Raw genomic sequence first — 20,384 nt, 5'->3', positions numbered from 1 at the left:
CACTATGGACCACAACACAACCACCCCTCACACTATGGACCACAACACAACCACCCCTCACACTATGGACCACAACACAACCACCCCTCACACTATGGACCACAACACAACCACCCCGCACACTATGGACCACAACCACCCCTCAACCCACCCCTCACACTATGGACCACAACACAACCACCCCTCACACTATGGACCACAACACAACCACCCCTCACACTATGGACCACAACACAACCACCCCTCACACTATGGACCACAACACAACCACCCCTCACACTATGGACCACCACCCACCCTCACACTATGGACCACAACACAACCACCCCTCACACTATGGACCACAACACAACCACCCCTCACACTATGGACCACAACCACCCTCACACGATGGACCACCACAACCACCCCTCACACTATGGACCACAACACAACCACCCCTCACACTATGGACCACAACACAACCACCCCTCACACGATGGATGGACCACAACACAACCACCCCTCACACTACCACAACACAACCACCCCTCACACTATGGACCACAACACAACCACCCTCACACTATGGACCACAACACAACCACCCCTCACACTATGGACCACAACACAACCACCCCTCACACTATGGACCACAACACAACCACCCCTCACACTATGGACCACAACACAACCACCCTCACACTATGGACCACAACACCCCTCACACTATGGGCCACACAACCACCCCTCACACTATGGACCACAACAACCCTCACCACCCCTCACACTATGGACCACATGGACCACAACACAACCACCCCTCACACTATGGACCACAACACAACCACCCCTCACACTATGGACCACAACACAACCACCCCTCACACTATGGACAGCAAACCACACAACCACCCTCTACACGATGGACACACAACCACCCCTCACACGATGGACCACAACACAACCACCCCTCTCACGATGGACCACAACACAACCACCCCTCACACGATGGACCACAACACAACCACCCCTCACAACACAACCACCCTCATGGACCACAACACAACCACCCCTCACACGATGGACCACAACACAACCACCCCTCACACGATGGACCACAACACAACCACCCAACCACCCCCTCACACTATGGACCACAACACAACCACCCTCACACTCACACTACAACCGACCACAACACAACCACCCCTCACACGATGGACCACAACACAACCACCCCTCACACTTTGGACCACAACACAACCACCCCTCACACGATGGACCACAACACAACCCTCGCTCACACTATGGACCACAACACACCACCCTCACAACACAACACATCCACCCCTCACACTATGGACCACAACACAACCACCCCTCACACTATGGACCACAACACAACCACCCCTCCACAACACAACCACCCCTCATGGACCACAACACAACCACCCCTCACACGATGGACCACAACACAACCACCCCTCACACGATGGACCACAACACAACCACCCCTCACACTATGGACCACAACACAACCACCCCTCACACTATGGACCACAACACAACCACCCCTCTCACTATGGACCACAGACAACCACCCCTCACACTATGGACCACAACACAACCACCCTCACACTATGGACCACAACACAACCACCCCTCACACTATGGACCACAACACAACCACCCCTCACACTATGGACCACAACACAACCACCCCTCACACTATGGACCACAACACAACCACCCCTCACACTATGGACCACAACACAACCACCCCTCACACTATGGACCACAACACAACCACCCCTCACACTATGGACCACAACACAACCACCCCTCACACTATGGACCACAACACAACCACCCCTCACACTATGGACCACAACACAACCACCCCTGGACCACAACACAACCACCCCTCACACGATGGACCACAACACAACCACCCCTCACACTATGGACCACAACACAACCACCCCTCACACTATGGACCACAACACAACCACCCCTCACACTATGGACCACAACACAACCACCCCTCACACTATGGACCACAACACAACCACCCCTCACACTATGGACCACAACACAACCACCCCTCACACTATGGACCACAACACAACCACCCCTCACAACACAACCACCTACACTGGACCACAACACAACCACCCCTCACACTATGGACCACAACACAACCACCCCTCACACTATGGACCACAACACACCACCCCTCACACTATGGACCACAACACACCACCCCTCACACTCCACACTATGGACCACAACACAACCACCCCTCACACTATGGACCACAACACAACCACCCCTCACACTATGGACCACAACACAACCACCCCTCACACTATGGACCACAACACAACCACCCCTCACACTATGGACCACAACACAACCACCCCTCACACTATGGACCACAACACAACCACCCCTCACACGATGGACCACAACACAACCACCCCTCACACTATGGACCACAACACAACCACCCCTCACACGATGGACCACAACACAACCACCCCTCACACTATGGACCACAACACAACCACCCCTCACACTATGGACCACAACACAACCACCCCTCACACTATGGACCACAACACAACCACCCCTCACACGATGGACCACAACACAACCACCCCTCACACGATGGACCACAACACAAACACCCCTCACACGATGGACCACAACACAAACATCCCTTACACTAACACTGAACCATAGATATACCACAACTATCCCATACACTAACACTGACCCAGTGGTCAGTGTTAGTGTAAGGGATGGTTGTGTTGTATCTGTGGTTACAGATCAGGGGTGTCACACTCATGGGTCTAGTGTCTGCAGGTTTTAGTGTTTTCTGTTCGAGTTAAGACCTAGACGACCAGGTGAGGGGAGTTCCTTACTAATTAGTGACCATAATTCATCAATTAAGGACGAGGAAGGAGAGAGAACCAGCAGACACTCTGCCCTCGGTGGAATGAGATTGACACTTGTGCCACAGATGGTCTGCTTGAGGACTGGGTCTAGCTCGAGCGATTTTAACTATGTGTGTGTGTGTGTGTGTGTGTGTGTGTGTGTGTGTGTGTGTGTGTGTGTGTGTGTGTGTGTGTGTGTGTGTGTGTGTGTGTGTGTGTGTGTGTGTGTGTGTGTGTGTGTTGTGTGTGTGTGTAATTGTTGAATGCAATGCTTTTCCTCCTGTACTTTTTTCCAGGTGATCCAGCAGACGAAAACAGGCCGTGCTGAGCTGGAGCTCTTCCCACGCTACCTCCTCTTCCTGCGGCAGCAGCCCGCCACACGCACCCCCCAGTCCAACATCTGGGTTAACATGGGTATGACCAGCCTGAGAATGTTCCCCCAGCATCTCCCCAGAGGTAACGTAAGCCTGCAGCAAGAAAGAGAGACGGCCTGCTAGGAGCTAACAAACGCTGCTTCTACTACTGTAGTCCACCCCTAATTATGCTGTTATAATAGACTGGTCCACCTCTAATCATTCTGTTATAATGGACTAGTCCACCCCTAATCATGCTGTTATAATGGACTGGTCCACCCCTAATCATTCTGTTATAATGGACTGGTCCACCCCTAATCATTCTGTTATAATGGACTAGTCCACCCCTAATCATGCTGTTATAATGGACTGGTCCACCCCTAATCATGCTGTTATAATGGACTGGTCCACCCCTAATCATTCTGTTATAATGGACTGGTCCACCCCTAATCATTCTGTTATAATGGACTGGTCCACCCCTAATCATGCTGTTATAATGGACTCGTCCACCCCTAATCATTCTGTTATAATGGACTGGTCCACCCCTAATCATGCTGTTTTAATGGACTGGTCCACCCCTAATCATGCTGTTTTATAATGGACTGGTCCACCCCTAATCATGCTGTTTTAATGGACTGGTCCACCCCTAATCATGCTGTTTTATAATGGACTGGTCCACCCCTAATCATGCCCTTAAAATGGACTGGTACCGGCCCTAATCATGCCCCTAAACTGGACTGGTCCAGCCCTAATCAAAATATTATAATGGACTGGTCCAGGTTTGGCAGATGCCAGAAGAATGCTGCCTCTCCAAATGCATAGTGCTGACTGTAAAGTTTGGTGGAGGAGGAATAATGGTCTGGGGCTGTTTTTCATGGTTCAGGCCCTTTAGTTCCAGTGAAGGGAAATCTCAATGCTACAGCATACAATGACATTCTAGATGATTCTGTGCTTCTAACTTTGTGGCAACAGTTTGGGGAGGGACCGTTCCTGTTTCAGCATGACAATGCCCCTGTGCTATGCCACCCTTACTTCTCGCGGCTATGCCACCCTTACTTCTCGCGGCTATGCCACCCTTACTTCTCGCGGCTATGCCACCCTTACTTCTCGCGGCTATGCCACCCTTACTTCTCGCGGCTATGCCACCCTTACTTCTCGCGGCTATGCCACCCTTACTTCTCGCGGCTATGCCACCCTTACTTCTCGCGGCTATGCCACCCTTACTTCTCGCGGCTATGCCACCCTTACTTCTCGCTGCTATGCCACCCTTACTTCTCGCGGCTATGCCACCCTTACTTCTCGCGGCTATGCCACCCTTACTTCTCGCGGCTATGCCACCCTTACTTCTCGCTGCTATGCCACCCTTACTTCTCGCGGCTATGCCACCCTTACTTCTCGCGGCTATGCCACCCTTACTTCTCGCGGCTATGCCACCCTTACTTCTCGCGGCTATGCCACCCTTACTTCTCGCGGCTATGCCACCCTTACTTCTCGCGGCTATGCCACCCTTACTTCTCGCGGCTATGCCACCCTTACTTCTCGCGGCTATGCCACCCTTACTTCTCGCTGCTATGCCACCCTTACTTCTCGCGGCTATGCCACCCTTACTTCTCGCGGCTATGCCACCCTTACTTCTCGCGGCTAGAGGCACTGTGAGACATTAGAGCGCTGCACGGAGGCACTGTGAGACATTACAGCACTGCGTGGAGACACTGTGAGACAGAGCTCAGCACAGAGGCACTGTGAGACAGAGCTCAGCACAGAGGCACTGTGAGACAGAGCTCAGCACAGAGGCACTGTGAGACAGAGCTCAGCACAGAGGCACTGCGAGACAGAGCTCAGCACAGAGGCACTGCGAGACAGAGCTCAGCACAGAGACACTGCGAGACAGAGCTCAGCACAGAGGCACTGCGAGACAGAGCTCAGCACAGAGGCACTGCGAGACAGAGCTCAGCACAGAGGCACTGCGAGACAGAGCTCAGCACAGAGGCACTGCGAGACAGAGCTCAGCACAGAGACACTGCGAGACAGAGCTCAGCACAGAGACACTGCGAGACAGAGCTCAGCACAGAGACACTGCGAGACAGGGCTCAGCACAGAGGCACTGCGAGACAGAGCTCAGCACAGAGGCACTGCGAGACAGAGCTCAGCACAGAGGCACTGCGAGACAGAGCTCAGCACAGAGGCACTGCGAGACAGAGCTCAGCACAGAGGCACTGCGAGACAGAGCTCAGCACAGAGGCACTGCGAGACAGAGCTCAGCACAGAGGCACTGCGAGACAGAGCTCAGCACAGAGGCACTGCGAGATCACAAATACCAGCTGACCAGGCATATAGATTATACCACATATAATACATACCGTTTAGCAGATATATAGATTATACCACATAGAATACATACCATTTAGCAGATATATAGATTAAACCACATATAATACATACCATTTAGCAGATATATAGATTAAACCACATATAATACATACCATTTAGCATATGCTGTTATCTTAGTCATACATGTTATGCATGGGTGGCCTCAGCGGGAATCGCACCCACAATCATTGGTGACACACTGACCAAAGAGCAAGGCTGCTGGGAGAATGGGTGGCTTTTCATTTCCCCTTTCTGTTGGCTTTCAAAAATACAAGTATTACCAACAATATTAAGATGTTTTATTTTTACTTTTCAAATCAATAATAATAAGTTCCATTTAGTTTTTTATTAATTGTTTATTAACTGAAACTAATATAGATTTAGTTGCCTTTTAGATCGGAAGCTTTTTTTAATGTAATGACTCGGTCTGTATTAATTAAATGACCGAATCTAAAAACACCCTTTCTTGCTGCTTCCTTACACCTCATCCTACACGAGCTGAACTATTCTTTATCTCTAGCTGCTTCCTTACACCTCATCCTACACGAGCTGAACTATTCTTTATCTCTAGCTGCTTCCTTACACCTCATCCTACACGAGCTGAACTATTCTTTATCTCTAGCTGCTTCCTTACACCTCATCCTACACGAGCTGAACTATTCTTTATCTCTAGCTGCTTCCTTACACCTCATCCTACACGAGCTGAACTATTCTTTATCTCTTGCTGCTTCCTTACACCTCATCCTACACGAGCTGAACTATTCTTTATCTCTAGCTGCTTCCTTACACCTCATCCTACACGAGCTGAACTATTCTTTATCTCTAGCTGCTTCCTTACACCTCATCCTACACGAGCTGAACTATTCTTTATCTCTAGCTGCTTCCTTACACCTCATCCTACACGAGCTGAACTATTCTTTATCTCTAGCTGCTTCCTTACACCTCCTACACGAGCTGAACTATACTTTATCTCTTGCTGCTTCCTTACACCTCATCCTACACGAGCTGAACTATTCTTTATCTCTAGCTGCTTCCTTACACCTCATCCTACACGAGCTGAACTATTCTTTATCTCTTGCTGCTTCCTTACACCTCATCCTACACGAGCTGAGCTATTCTTTATCTCTAGCTGCTTCCTTACACCTCATCCTACACGAGCTGAACTATTCTTTATCTCTAGCTGCTTCCTTACACCTCATCCTACACGAGCTGAACTATTCTTTATCTCTTGATGCTTCCTTACACCTCATCCTACACGAGCTGAACTATTCTTTATCTCTAGCTGCTTCCTTACACCTCATCCTACACGAGCTGAACTATTCTTTATCTCTTGATGCTTCCTTACACCTCATCCTACACGAGCTGAACTATTCTTTATCTCTTGATGCTTCCTTACACCTCATCCTACACGAGCTGAACTATTCTTTATCTCTAGCTGCTTCCTTACACCTCATCCTACACGAGCTGAACTATTCTTTATCTCTTGATGCTTCCTTACACCTCATCCTACGCGAGCTGAACTATTCTTTATCTCTTGTAATAATGTGTTGATTTAATTAACTCATTTTCTTAAAGTTCATGTGAGTCTGGGTGACGAGTATGTACAATATTACAGGACTTTTCAGTAATTCTGATGAGTTTATATTTCACTAAAGGCTGGAGTGTTCTCCTCCCTCCCCCTCTCTCCTCCCTCCCCTCTCTCCTCCCTCCCCCTCTCTCCTCCCTCCCCCTCTCTCCTCCCTCCCCCTCTCTCCTCCCTCCCCCTCTCCTCCCTCCCCCCCCCCTCTCTCCTCCCTCCCCCTCTCTCCCCCTCTCTCCTCCCTCCCCCCTCCCCCTCTCTCCTCCCTCCTCCCTCCCCCTCTCCTCCTCCCTCCCCCTCTCTCCTCCCTCACCCTCTCTCCTTCCTCCCCTCTCTCCTCCCCCCCTCTCTCCTCCCTCCCACCTCATTGCCCCTTCACTCTCCCCCATCCTCTCGCTCACTCACTCCCTCCCCTCTCCCCTCCCTCCTCCTCTCTCCTCCCTCACCCTCTCTCCTTCCTCCCCCTCTCTCCTCCCTCCCCCTCTCTCCTCCCTCCCACCTCATTGCCCCTTCACTCTCCCCCCGTCCTCTCGCTCACTCACTCCCTCCCCTCTCCCCTCCCTCCTCCTCTCTCTCCTCCCTCCCTCTCTCTCCTCCCTCACTCTCTCTCCTCCCTCCCCCTCTCTCCTCCCTCCCCTCTCTCCTCCCTCCCCCCCTCTCCTCCCTCCCCCTCCCTCCCTCCCCCTCCCTCCTCCCTCCCCCTCTCTCCTCCCTCCCCCTCTCTCGTCCCTCCCCCTCTCTCCTCCCCCCTCTCACTCCCTCCTCCTCCCCCTCCAGGGAACGTGCCCTCCCCCAACGCTCCTCTGAAGCGTGTCCTGGCCTATACAGGCTGTTTCAGCCGCGTGGGCACCATCAAGGACATCCACCTGTACCTGTCTCGGAGGCTACGCATCAAAGACGAGGACATGAGGCTGTGGCTCTACAACAGCGAGGTGTGTGTGTGTGTGTGTGTGTGTGTGTGTGTGTGTGTGTGTGTGTGTGTGTGTGTGTGTGTGTGTGTGTGTGTGTGTGTGTGTGTGTGTGTGTGTGTGTGTGGCAACTACATTTTATAAGTGATACTACAGTGACATGATAAAATATAAACTTGCGGATGTTGACCTCTCAACCAAACCTCCCCCCAGAACTGTCTGACCCGGTTCTCCTCCCCCAGAACTGTCTGACCCGGTTCTCCCCCAGAACTGTCTGACCCGGTTCTCTTCCCCCAGAACTGTCTGACCCGGTTCTCCTCCCCCAGAACTGTCTGACCCGGTTCTCTTCCCCCAGAACTGTCTGACCCGGTTCTCCTCCCCCCCAGAACTGTCTGACCCGGTTCTCTTCCCCCCCAGAACTGTCTGACCCGGTTCTCTTCCCCCCCAGCACTGTCTGACCCGGTTCTCCTCCCCCCAGAACTGTCTGACCCGGTTCTCCTCCCCCCAGAACTGTCTGACCCGGTTCTCTTCCCCCATAACTGTCTGACCCGGTTCTCTTCCCCCCATAACTGTCTGACCCGGTTCTCCTCCCCCCAGAACTTTCTGACCCGGTTCTCTTCCCCCATAACTGTCTGACCCGGTTCTCTTCCCCCATAACTGTCTGACCCGGTTCTCCTCCCCCCCATAAATATCTGACCCGGTTCTCCTCCCCCCATAACTATCTGACCCGGTTCTCCTCCCCCATAACTATCTGACCCGGTTCTCCTCCCCCAGAACTATCTGACCCGGTTCTCCTCCCCCCAGAACTGTCTGACCCGGTTCTCCTCCCCCAGAACTGTCTGACCCGGTTCTCCTCCCCCAATAACTGTCTGACCCGGTTCTCTCCTCCCCCCATAACTGTCTGACCCGGTTCTCCTCCCCCCAATAACTGTCTGACCCGGTTCTCTCCTCCCCCCAATAACTGTCTGACCCTGTTCTCCTCCCCCCAATAACTGTCTGGCCCGGTTCTCCTCCCCCCCAGAACTGTCTGACCCTGCTGGATGACGAGGACCACACTCTGGAGGGCCTGAAGATCCAGGACGAGCAGCGCTTAGTTATCGAAGGTACGTTCAGAACGACTTTTCGGCCTCCCGGGTGGCGCAGTGATTAAGGGCGCTGTACTGCAACGCCAGCTGTGCCATCAGAGTCCCTGAGTTCGCGCCCAGGCTCTGTCGTAACCGGCCGCGACCGGGAGGTCCGTGGGGCGACGCACTATTGGCCTAGCGTCGTCCGGGTTAGGGAGGGCTTGGTCGGTAGGGATATACTTGTCTCATCGCGCACTAGCGACTCCTGTGGCGGGCCGGGCGCAGTGCGTGCTAACCAAGGTCGCCAGGTGCACGGTGTTTCCTCCGACACATTGGTGCGGCTGGCTTCCGGGTTCCCGACCCCGTACGGGAGATGTAGCAATGAGACAAGATAGTAGCTGCTAAAAACAATTGGAAACCACGAAATTGGGGAGAAAGAGGGGTAAAAAAAATATATATATAATAATAATTAAAAAACTGCTTTTCAACACAAGTAATTAAAAATGTTATCTGACTGCTGAGTTTGCCGAGTGTGTTGAAATGTTTTTAAAAAAACTGGACTGACTGTAAAATTTCTGATTTTAAAAAGAGAAGATTTAAATGTAACGCGTCTTTACTACTGTAAGTCATCGATGTGTAAAAACCTTCCTCTTGTGTTTTTATTAGTTCGGAACAAAGACATGAGCTGGCCAGAAGAGATGTCCTTCATCGCTAACAGCAGTACAATGGACCAACATAAAGGTACGTCATCGTCATCATCGTCATCGTCGTCGTCGTCCCACTTTACAGTCACAGTCACACTTCTACCAGTACATCGGTTACATACATTTACAATGCAGTTATCAAGAGCTTTCACTTACAGTATTTAAGGTTATATTTATGTCTCTAACCTTCCTCCCCTTCTCAAACATGTATGTAATACTGTACATGTCCCCCCCCAGTTGCTACGGAGAAGGGTGCCACGGGCCTCAGTAACCTAGGCAACACGTGCTTTATGAACTCTAGTATCCAGTGTGTGAGCAACACCACGCCTCTCACTGACTACTTCATCTCAGGAAGACACCTCTATGAACTCAACAGGTCTGTCTCCCTGTCTGTCTCCCTGTGTGTGTCCCTGTGTGTGTCCCTGTGTGTGTGTGTCCCTGTGTGTGTGTGTCCCTGTGTGTGTGTGTCCCTGTGTGTGTGTGTCCCTGTGTGTGAGTCCCTGTGTGTGTGAGTCCCTGTGTGTGTGAGTCCCTGTGTGTGTGAGTCCCTGTGTGTGTGAGTCCCTGTGTGTGTGAGTCCCTGTGTGTGTGAGTCCCTGTGTGTGTGTGTCCCTGTGTGTGTGTGTCCCTGTATGTGTGTGTCCCTGTGTGTGTGTGTGTGTGTCCCTGTGTGTGTGTGTCCCTGTGTGTGTGTGTCCCTGTGTGTGTGTGTGTGTCCCTGTGTGTGTGTGTCCCTGTATGTGTGTGTCCCTGTGTGTCCCTGTGTGTGTGTGTGTGTCCCTGTGTGTGTGAGTCCCTGTGTGTCCCTGTGTGTGTGTGTCCCTGTGTGTGTGAGTCCCTGTGTGTGTGTGTCCCTGTGTGTGTGTGTCCCTGTGTGTGTGTGTGTCCCTGTGTGTGTGTGTGTGTGTCTGTGTGTGTGTGTCCCTGTGTGTGTGTGTCCCTGTGTGTGTGTGTCCCTGTGTGTGTGTGAGTCCCTGTGTGTCCCTGTATGTGTGTGTCCCTGTGTGTGTGTGTCCCTGTGTGTGTGTGTCCCTGTGTGTGTGTGTGTGTCCCTGTGTGTGTGTGTCCCTGTGTGTGTGTGTCCCTGTGTGTGTGTGTCCCTGTGTGTGTGTGAGTCCCTGTGTGTCCCTGTATGTGTGTGTCCCTGTGTGTGTGTGTCTCTGTGTGTGTGTGTGTGTGTCCCTGTGTGTGTGTGTCCCTGTGTGTGTGTGTCCCTGTGTGTGTGTGAGTCCCTGTGTGTCCCTGTATGTGTGAGTCCCTGTGTGTGTGTGTGTGTCCCTGTGTGTGTGTGTCCCTGTGTGTGTGTGTCCCTGTGTGTGTGTGAGTCCCTGTGTGTCCCTGTATGTGTGAGTCCCTGTGTGTGTGTGTCCCTGTGTGTGTGTGTCCCTGTGTGTGTGTGAGTCCCTGTGTGTCCCTGTATGTGTGAGTCCCTGTGTGTGTGTGTGTCCCTGTGTGTGTGTGTCCCTGTGTGTGTGTGTCCCTGTGTGTGTGAGTCCCTGTGTGTCCCTGTATGTGTGTGTCCCTGTGTGTGTGTGTCCCTGTGTGTGTGTGTCCCTGTGTGTGTGTGTCCCTGTGTGTGTGTGAGTCCCTGTGTGTCTCTGTGTGTGTGTGTCCCTGTGTGTGTCCCTGTATGTGTGTGTCCCTGTGTGTGTGTGTCCCTGTGTGTGTGTGTCCCTGTGTGTGTGAGTCCCTGTATGTGTGTGTCCCTGTGTGTGTGTGTCCCTGTGTGTGTGTGTCCCTGTGTGTGTGTGTCCCTGTGTGTGTGTGAGTCCCTGTGTGTGTGTGAGTCCCTGTGTGTGAGTCCCTGTGTGTGTTTGTGTGTGTGTCCCTGTGTCCGTCTGTGAAAAGGTGTACAGCTTGTTGGATAGCTGTCACGAGACTTGTCAATCCCAATGATAATAACTGACAATCAATATCTCTGACCAAACCCCGAGATCTGGAAAACCATGGGTGTAATAATAATTAGTCAAAGACTCAGCTTATGCAAAAACATAGTACAGTTTATAGTACAGTTTATTCACGACAACCTTCTGAAGTCCATTATACAAAGACATCCATTTTATAGCTACGCACATACTTCCACACAAACAGCAGGTATACTACGCACATACTTCCACACAAACAGTAGGTATCCTACGCACATACTTCCACACAAACAGTAGATATCCTACGCACATACTTCCACACAAACAGTAGGTATCCTACGCACATACTTCCACACAAACAGTAGGTATCCTACGCACATACTTCCACACAACCAGTAGGTATCCTACGCACATACTTCCACACAAACAGTAGGTATCCTACGCACATACTTCCACACAACCAGTAGGTATCCTACGCACATACTTCCACACAACCAGTAGGTATCCTACGCACATACTTCCACACAGACAGTAGGTATCCTACTCACATACTTCCACACAGACAGTAGATATCCTACTCACATACTTTCACACAGACAGTAGATATCCTACGCACATACTTCCACACAAACAGTAGATATCCTACGCACATACTTCCACACAAACAGTAGGTATCCTACACACATACTTCCACACAAACAGTAGGTATCCTACGCACATACTTCCACACAAACAGTAGGTATCCTACGCACATACTTCCACACAAACAGTAGATATCCTACGCACATACTTCCACACAAACAGTAGATATCCTACGCACATACTTCCACACAAACAGTAGATATCCTACGCACATACTACGCACATACTTCCACACAAACAGTAGGTATCCTACGCACATACTTCCACACAAACAGTAGATATCCTACGCACATACTACGCACATACTTCCACACAAACAGTAGGTATACTACGCACATACTTCCACACAAACAGTAGGTATCCTACGCACATACTTCCACACAAACAGTAGATATACTACGCACATACTTCCACACAAACAGTAGGTATCCTACGCACATACTTCCACACAAACAGTAGGTATCCTACGCACATACTTCCACACAAACAGTAGGTGAGTTTCATCCTTCTCCGTAGTTCTCACCACAGTGTATCACTACCCAGCCGACAGTTCCATTCCCCCGAGATGAGGGAAACCTTGAGAGGTACTCCCAATGCTATCATAAATTCCTCAGAGGCCTAGCCAGGTCGGTCCAAACAAAGTTTAATAACTGATCTGTGTTTTTCTTCGGCACACACACGCACACACACACACACACACACACACACACACACACACACACACACACACACACACACACACACACACACACACACACAAGTTCAAATCCTAAGCTACGCCTTGCGCAGGCCGTCTGTGTTTTTCCACTATACAGATACATTGTTTAATCTAATTCTGACTAAGACTACACACAACATCAGATTATAATTGTACGATTCTAATACATTTCATCCAATTATAAGGTTTCAGAGTGGAATTATTTTATCATTATCTTTCAACATATACATTCTTTTTGTCAATAGCATTACTGACTTTGTTATTTTGTGTGTCCAGAACCAACCCCATCGGGATGCGAGGTCACATGGCTAAATGCTACGGAGACCTGCTGATGGAGCTGTGGAGTGGAACACAGAGGAACGTTGCTCCTCTCAAACTCAGGGTGAGTTTATAAATCCTGGCATGGATCGTCACAACAACAGTGGATGGGATTTCCTTACTCCCTGTAGTGGACAGTAGCTTGTACTATGTAGCTTTGTAGCTTGCCGATGGTCTTTCCTCACTGCCGATGGTGGGTCCTCACTGCCGATGGTGGGTCCTCACTGCCGATGGTGGGTCCTCACTGCCGATGGTGGGTCCTCACTGCCGGAAGAGTAGATAGATCCTCATTGTCGTCCTAAATATGATACAAATAATAGTGATTAAAGGTTCGAAAAGCTAATGTCATGCTTTTAAAAGCTAATGTCATGCTTTTAAAAGCTAATGTCACGCTTTTAAAAGCTAATGTCATGCTTTTAAAAGCTAATGTCACGCTTTTAAAAGCTAATGTCACGCTTTTAAAAGCTAATGTCATGCTTTTAAAAGCTAATGTCACGCTTTTAAAAGCTAATGTCACGCTTTTAAAAGCTAATGTCACGCTTTTAAAAGCTAATGTCACGCTTTTAAAAGCTAATGTCACGCTTTTAAAAGCTAATGTCACGCTGTTAAAAGCTAATGTCATGCTTTTAAAAGCTAATGTCATGCTTTTAAAAGCTAATGTCATGCTTTTAAAAGCTAATGTCATGCTTTTAAAAGCTAATGTCATGCTTTTAAAAGCTAATGTCATGCTTTTAAAAGCTAATGTCACGCTGTTAAAAGCTAATGTCACGCTTTTAAAAGCTAATGTCATGCTTTTAAAAGCTAATGTCACGCTTTTAAAAGCTAATGTCACGCTTTTAAAAGCTAATGTCACGCTTTTAAAAGCTAATGTCATGCTTTTAAAAGCTAATGTCATGCTTTTAAAAGCTAATGTCATGCTTTTAAAAGCTAATGTCATGCTTTTAAAAGCTAATGTCATGCTTTTAAAAGCTAATGTCATGCTTTTAAAAGCTAATGTCATGCTTTTAAAAGCTAATGTCACGCTTTTAAAAGCTAATGTCACGCTTTTAAAAGCTAATGTCACGCTTTCAAAAGCTAATGTCACGCTTTCAAAAGCTAATGTCACGCTTTTAAAAGCTAATGTCATGCTTTTAAAAGCTAATGTCATGCTTTTAAAAGCTAATGTCACGCTTTCAAAAGCTAATGTCATGCTTTTATAATTTTTAAATTTAACTAGGCAAGTGAGTTAAAAACTAATTCTTACAAAGCAGCAGAGCCAATAAACATAATATGAAGAACAAACATCATTGTGGCCATTCGTATGTTGCAGTAGAACTGTAAATATGACTGTAATCTCAAGAAAATAAAGGTTTTTGCGACCTTTTGCCACATTTCAGGCTTCAAACATAAAGATTTAAAACTGTATTTTTTTGTGAAGAATCAACAACAAGTGGGACACAATCATGAAGTGGAACGACATTTATTGGATATTTCAAACTTTTTTAACAAATCAAAAACTGAAAAATTGGGCGTGCAAAATCATTCAGCCCCTTTACTTTCAGTGTAGCAAACTCTCTCCAGAAGTTCAGTGAGGATCTCTGAATGATCCAATGTTGACCTAAATGACTAATGATGATAAATACAATCCACCTGTGTGTAATCAAGTCTCCGTATAAATGCACCTGCACTGTGATAGTCTCAGAGGTCCGTTAAAAGCGCAGAGAGTATCATGAAGAACAAGGAACACACCAGGCAGTTAAAAAAGTTTGAAATATCCAATAAATGTCGTTCCACTTCATGATTGTGTCCCACTTGTTGTTGATTCTTCACAAAAAAATACAGTTTTATATCTTTATGTTTGAAGCCTGAAATGTGGCAAAAGGTCGCAAAGTTCAAGGGGGCCGAATACTTTCGCAAGGCACTGTATAATAGATATAGATCATATAGACCTAGACGATCTCCAAAACAACTAACAATACACTGAAATCATACATTTTCAATCATTAAAATTGTAAAAGTCGTATCAATTTCTACTCTACCACAACAATTTGTACCAATTTGGGAGATAAAAGTCATTAAAATATTCCATAATTTCACTGTGTATTTCAGATGGTATCAGGTCATTAGAATGTACCAGAGGCTACAAACATAGAGCTCCTTCTGAATTTTTATTTTATTTTTTTTAATGAATTGGAAGTCCCCTGGCTGGCTACTCAATGTACTTACAGAAGACACTGCCCATTCTCCTCCCTGTAGTGGACAATAGTAAAGTAGATATCTGGGAAGCTATTATCTTTGTTTCCATTCTCCTCCCTGTAGTGGACAATAGTAAAGTAGATATCTGGGAAGCTATTATCTTTGTTTCCATTCTCCTCCCTGTAGTGGACAATAGTAAAGTAGATATCTGGGAAGCTATTATCTTTGTTTCCATTCTCCCCCCTGTAGTGGACAATAGTAAAGTAGATATCTGGGAAGCTATTATCTTAATATCTTTGTTTCCATTCTCCCCCCTGTAGTGGACAATAGTAAAGTAGATATCTGGGAAGCTATTATCTTATTATCTTTGTTTCCATTCTCCCCCTGTAGTGGACAATAGTAAAGGAGATATCTGGGAAGCTATTATCTTAATATCTTTGTTTCCATTCTCCCCCCTGTAGTGGACAATAGTAAAGTAGATATCTGGGAAGCTATTATCTTATTATCTTTGTTTCCATTCTCCCCCCTGTAGTGGACTATAGTAAAGTAGATATCTGGGAAGCTATTATCTTTGTTTCCATTCTCCTCCCTGTAGTGGACAATAGTAAAGTAGATATCTGGGAAGCTATTATCTTAATATATTTGTTTCCATTCTCCTCCCTGTAGTGGACTATAGTAAAGTAGATATCTGGGAAGCTATTATCTTTGTTTCCATTCTCCCCCCTGTAGTGGACTATAGTAAAGGTAGATGTCTGGGAAGCTTTTATCTTAATATCTTTGTTTCCATTCTCCCCCCTGTAGTGGACAATAGTAAAGTACATTTAACATTTACATTTAAGTCATTTAGCAGACGCTCTTATCCAGAGCGACTTACAAATTGGTGCATTCACCTTCCAGTGGAACAGCCACTTTACAATAGTGCATCTAAATCTTTTAAGGGGGGGGGGGGTGAGAAGGATTACTTTATCCTATCCTAGGTATTCCTTAAAGAGGTGGGGTTTCAGGTGTCTCCGGAAGGTGGTGATTGACTCCGCTGTCCTGGCGTCGTGAGGGAGTTTGTTCCACCATTGGGGGCCAGAGCAGCGAACAGTTTTGACTGGGCTGAGCGGGAACTGTACTTCCTCAGTGGTAGGGAGGCGAGCAGGCCAGAGGTGGATGAACGCAGTGCCCTTGTTTGGGTGTAGGGCCTGATCAGAGCCTGGAGGTACTGAGGTGCCGTTCCCCTCACAGCTCCGTAGGCAAGCACCATGGTCTTGTAGCGGATGCGAGCTTCAACTGGAAGCCAGTGGAGAGAGCGGAGGAGCGGGGTGACGTGAGAGAACTTGGGAAGGTTGAACACCAGACGGGCTGCGGCGTTCTGGATGAGTTGTAGGGGTTTAATGGCACAGGCAGGGAGCCCAGCCAACAGCGAGTTGCAGTAATCCAGACGGGAGATGACAAGTGCCTGGATTAGGACCTGCGCCGCTTCCTGTGTGAGGCAGGGTCGTACTCTGCGGATGTTGTAGAGCATGAACCTACAGGAACGGGCCACCGCCTTGATGTTAGTTGAGAACGACAGGGTGTTGTCCAGGATCACGCCAAGGTTCTTAGCGCTCTGGGAGGAGGACACAATGGAGTTGTCAACCGTGATGGCGAGATCATGGAACGGGCAGTCCTTCCCGGGAGGAAGAGCAGCTCCGTCTTGCCGAGGTTCAGCTTGAGGTGGTGATCCGTCATCCACACTGATATGTCTGCCAGACATGCAGAGATGCGATTCGCCACCTGGTCATCAGAAGGGGGAAAGGAGAAGATTAATTGTGTGTCGTCTGCATAGCAATGATAGGAGAGACCATGTGAGGTTATGACAGAGCCAAGTGACTTGGTGTATAGCGAGAATAGGAGAGGGCCTAGAACAGAGCCCTGGGGGACACCAGTGGTGAGAGCGCGTGGTGAGGAGACAGATTCTCGCCACGCCACCTGGTAGGAGCGACCTGTCAGGTAGGACGCAATCCAAGCGTGGGCCGCGCCGGAGATGCCCAACTCGGAGAGGGTGGAGAGGAGGATCTGATGGTTCACAGTATCGAAGGCAGCCGATAGGTCTAGAAGGATGAGAGCAGAGGAGAGAGAGTTAGCTTTAGCAGTGCGGAGGGCCTCCGTGATACAGAGAAGAGCAGTCTCAGTTGAATGACTAGTCTTGAAACCTGACTGATTTGGATCAAGAAGGTCATTCTGAGAGAGATAGCGGGAGAGCTGGCCAAGGACGGCACGTTCAAGAGTTTTGGAGAGAAAAGAAAGAAGGGATACTGGTCTGTAGTTGTTGACATCGGAGGGATCGAGTGTAGGTTTTTTCAGAAGGGGTGCAACTCTCGCTCTCTTGAAGACGGAAGGGACGTAGCCAGCGGTCAGGGATGAGTTGATGAGCGAGGTGAGGTAAGGGAGAAGGTCTCCGGAAATGGTCTGGAGAAGAGAGGAGGGGATAGGGTCAAGCGGGCAGGTTGTTGGGCGGCCGGCCGTCACAGGACGCGAGATTTCATCTGGAGAGAGAGGGGAGAAAGAGGTCAGAGCACAGGGTAGGGCAGTGTGAGCAGAACCAGCGGTGTCGTTTGACTTAGCAAACGAGGATCGGATGTCGTCGACCTTCTTTTCAAAATGGTTGACGAAGTCATCTGCAGAGAGGGAGGAGAAGGTGGCAAAGAGCTTCCTAGGGTTAGAGGCAGATGCTTGGAATTTAGAGTGGTAGAAAGTGGCTTTAGCAGCAGAGACAGAGGAGGAAAATGTAGAGAGGAGGGAGTGAAAGGATGCCAGGTCCGCAGGGAGGCGAGTTTTCCTCCATTTCCGCTCGGCTGCCCGGAGCCCTGTTCTGTGAGCTCGCAATGAGTCGTCGAGCCACGGAGCGGGAGGGGAGGACCGAGCCGGCCTGGAGGATAGGGGACATAGAGAGTCAAAGGATGCACAAAGGGAGGAGAGGAGGGTTGAGGAGGCAGAATCAGGAGATAGGTTGGAGAAGGTTTGAGCAGAGGGAAGAGATGATAGGATGGAAGAGGAGAGAGTAGCGGGGAGAGAGAGCGAAGGTTGGGACGGCGCGATACCATCCGAGTAGGGGCAGTGTGGGAAGTGTTGGATGAGAGCGAGAGGGAAAAGGATACAAGGTAGTGGTCGGAGACTTGGAGGGGAGTTGCAATGAGGTTAGTGGAAGAACAGCATCTAGTAAAGATGAGGTCGAGCGTATTGCCTGCCTTGTGAGTAGGGGGAAGGTGAGAGGGTGAGGTCAAAAGAGGAGAGGAGTGGAAAGGAGGCAGAGAGGAATGAGTCAAAGGTAGACGTGGGGAGGTTAAAGTCGCCCAGAACTGTGAGAGGTGAGCCGTCCTCAGGAAAGGAGCTTATCAAGGCATCAAGCTCATTGATGAACTCTCCGAGGGAACCTGGAGGGCGATAAATGATAAGGATGTTAAGCTTGAAAGGGCTGGTAACTGTGACAGCATGGAATTCAAAGGAGGCGATAGACAGATGGGTAAGGGGAGAAAGAGAGAATGACCACTTGGGAGAGATGAGGATCCCGGTGCCACCACCCCGCTGACCAGAAGCTCTCGGGGTGTGCGAGAACACGTGGGCGGACGAAGAGAGAGCAGTAGGAGTAGCAGTGTTATCTGTGGTGATCCATGTTTCCGTCAGTGCCAAGAAGTCGAGGGACTGGAGGGAGGCATAGGCTGAGATGAACTCTGCCTTGTTGGCCGCAGATCGGCAGTTCCAGAGGCTACCGGAGACCTGGAACTCCAGGTGGGTCGTGCGCGCTGGGACCACCAGATTAGGGTGGCCGCGGCCACGCGGTGTGGAGCGTTTGTATGGTCTGTGCAGAGAGGAGAGAACAGGGATAGACAGACACATGGTTGACAGGCTACAGAAGAGGCTACGCTAATGCAAGGAGATTGGAATGACAAGTGGACTACACGTCTCGAATGTTCAGAAAGTTAAGCTTACGTAGCAAGAATCTTATTGACTAAAATGATTAAAATTACACAGTACTGCTGAAGTAGGCTAGCTGGCAGTGGCTGCGTTGTTGACTTTGTAGGCTAGCTGGCAGTGGCTGCGTTGTTGACACTACACTAATCAAGTCGTTCCGTTGAGTGTAATAGTTTCTACAGTGCTGCTATTCGGGGGCTAGCTGGCTAGCTAGCAGTGTTGATTACGTTACGTTGCGTTAAAAGAACTACAATAGCTGGCTAGCTAACCTAGAAAATCGCTCTAGACTACACAATTATCTTTGATACAAAGACGGCTATGTAGCTAGCTATGTAGCTAGCTACGATCAAACAAATCAAACCGTTGTGCTGTAATGAAATGAAATGAAAATGTGATACTACCTGTGGAGCGAAGCGGAATGCGACCGGGTTGTTGAGTGCGGAAGTTCTATTCGGTAGATGTTGGCTAGCTGTTGGCTAGCTAGCAGTGTCTCCTGCGGACCGAAGTGCGGATGCGACCGCTCGCTCCAACCCGGAACGTATGAGGTTTCTCCCTTCTCACCCAAGCTTGTATGAAACTCAAGCTATTATCTTATTATCTTTGTTTCCATTCTCCCCCCTGTAGTGGACAATAGTAATGTAGATATCTGGGAAGCTATTATCTTGTTATCTTTGTTTCCATTCTCCCCCTGTAGTGGACAATAGTAAAGGAGATGTTTGGGAAGCTTTTACCTTAATATCTTGGTCTGTTTGTGTTGACTGTGGTTGTCTCACTACCGCCCCCTGTAGTGGACGATAGCAAAGTACGCCCCACGGTTCAACGGCTTCC

The 20,384-nt window shown here is 49.0% G+C and overlaps 1 protein-coding gene across 1 annotated transcript in view; it reads left to right on the top strand.

Moving 5' to 3' along the window:
• The window catches only part of LOC118380406 (ubiquitin carboxyl-terminal hydrolase 32-like), a 175,935-nt gene that overhangs the window by 133,824 nt on the left and 21,727 nt on the right, over positions 1-20,384 (top strand). The window contains exons 16-22 of the mRNA XM_052469303.1: positions 3,218-3,377; positions 8,001-8,155; positions 9,153-9,234; positions 9,862-9,936; positions 10,137-10,275; positions 13,401-13,506; positions 20,345-20,384. The exon at positions 20,345-20,384 is cut by the window's right edge and continues 134 nt beyond it. Coding sequence (XP_052325263.1) covers positions 3,218-3,377; positions 8,001-8,155; positions 9,153-9,234; positions 9,862-9,936; positions 10,137-10,275; positions 13,401-13,506; positions 20,345-20,384 — 757 coding nt within the window. The remainder of the gene's footprint in view (positions 1-3,217; positions 3,378-8,000; positions 8,156-9,152; positions 9,235-9,861; positions 9,937-10,136; positions 10,276-13,400; positions 13,507-20,344) is intronic.

Source organism: Oncorhynchus keta, chromosome 1 (genome assembly GCF_023373465.1).
Source record: "Oncorhynchus keta strain PuntledgeMale-10-30-2019 chromosome 1, Oket_V2, whole genome shotgun sequence".
Taxonomy (NCBI): domain Eukaryota; kingdom Metazoa; phylum Chordata; class Actinopteri; order Salmoniformes; family Salmonidae; genus Oncorhynchus; species Oncorhynchus keta.
Note: the sequence above shows the minus strand (reverse complement) of the source record. Positions and strands in the feature narration are given on the sequence as shown.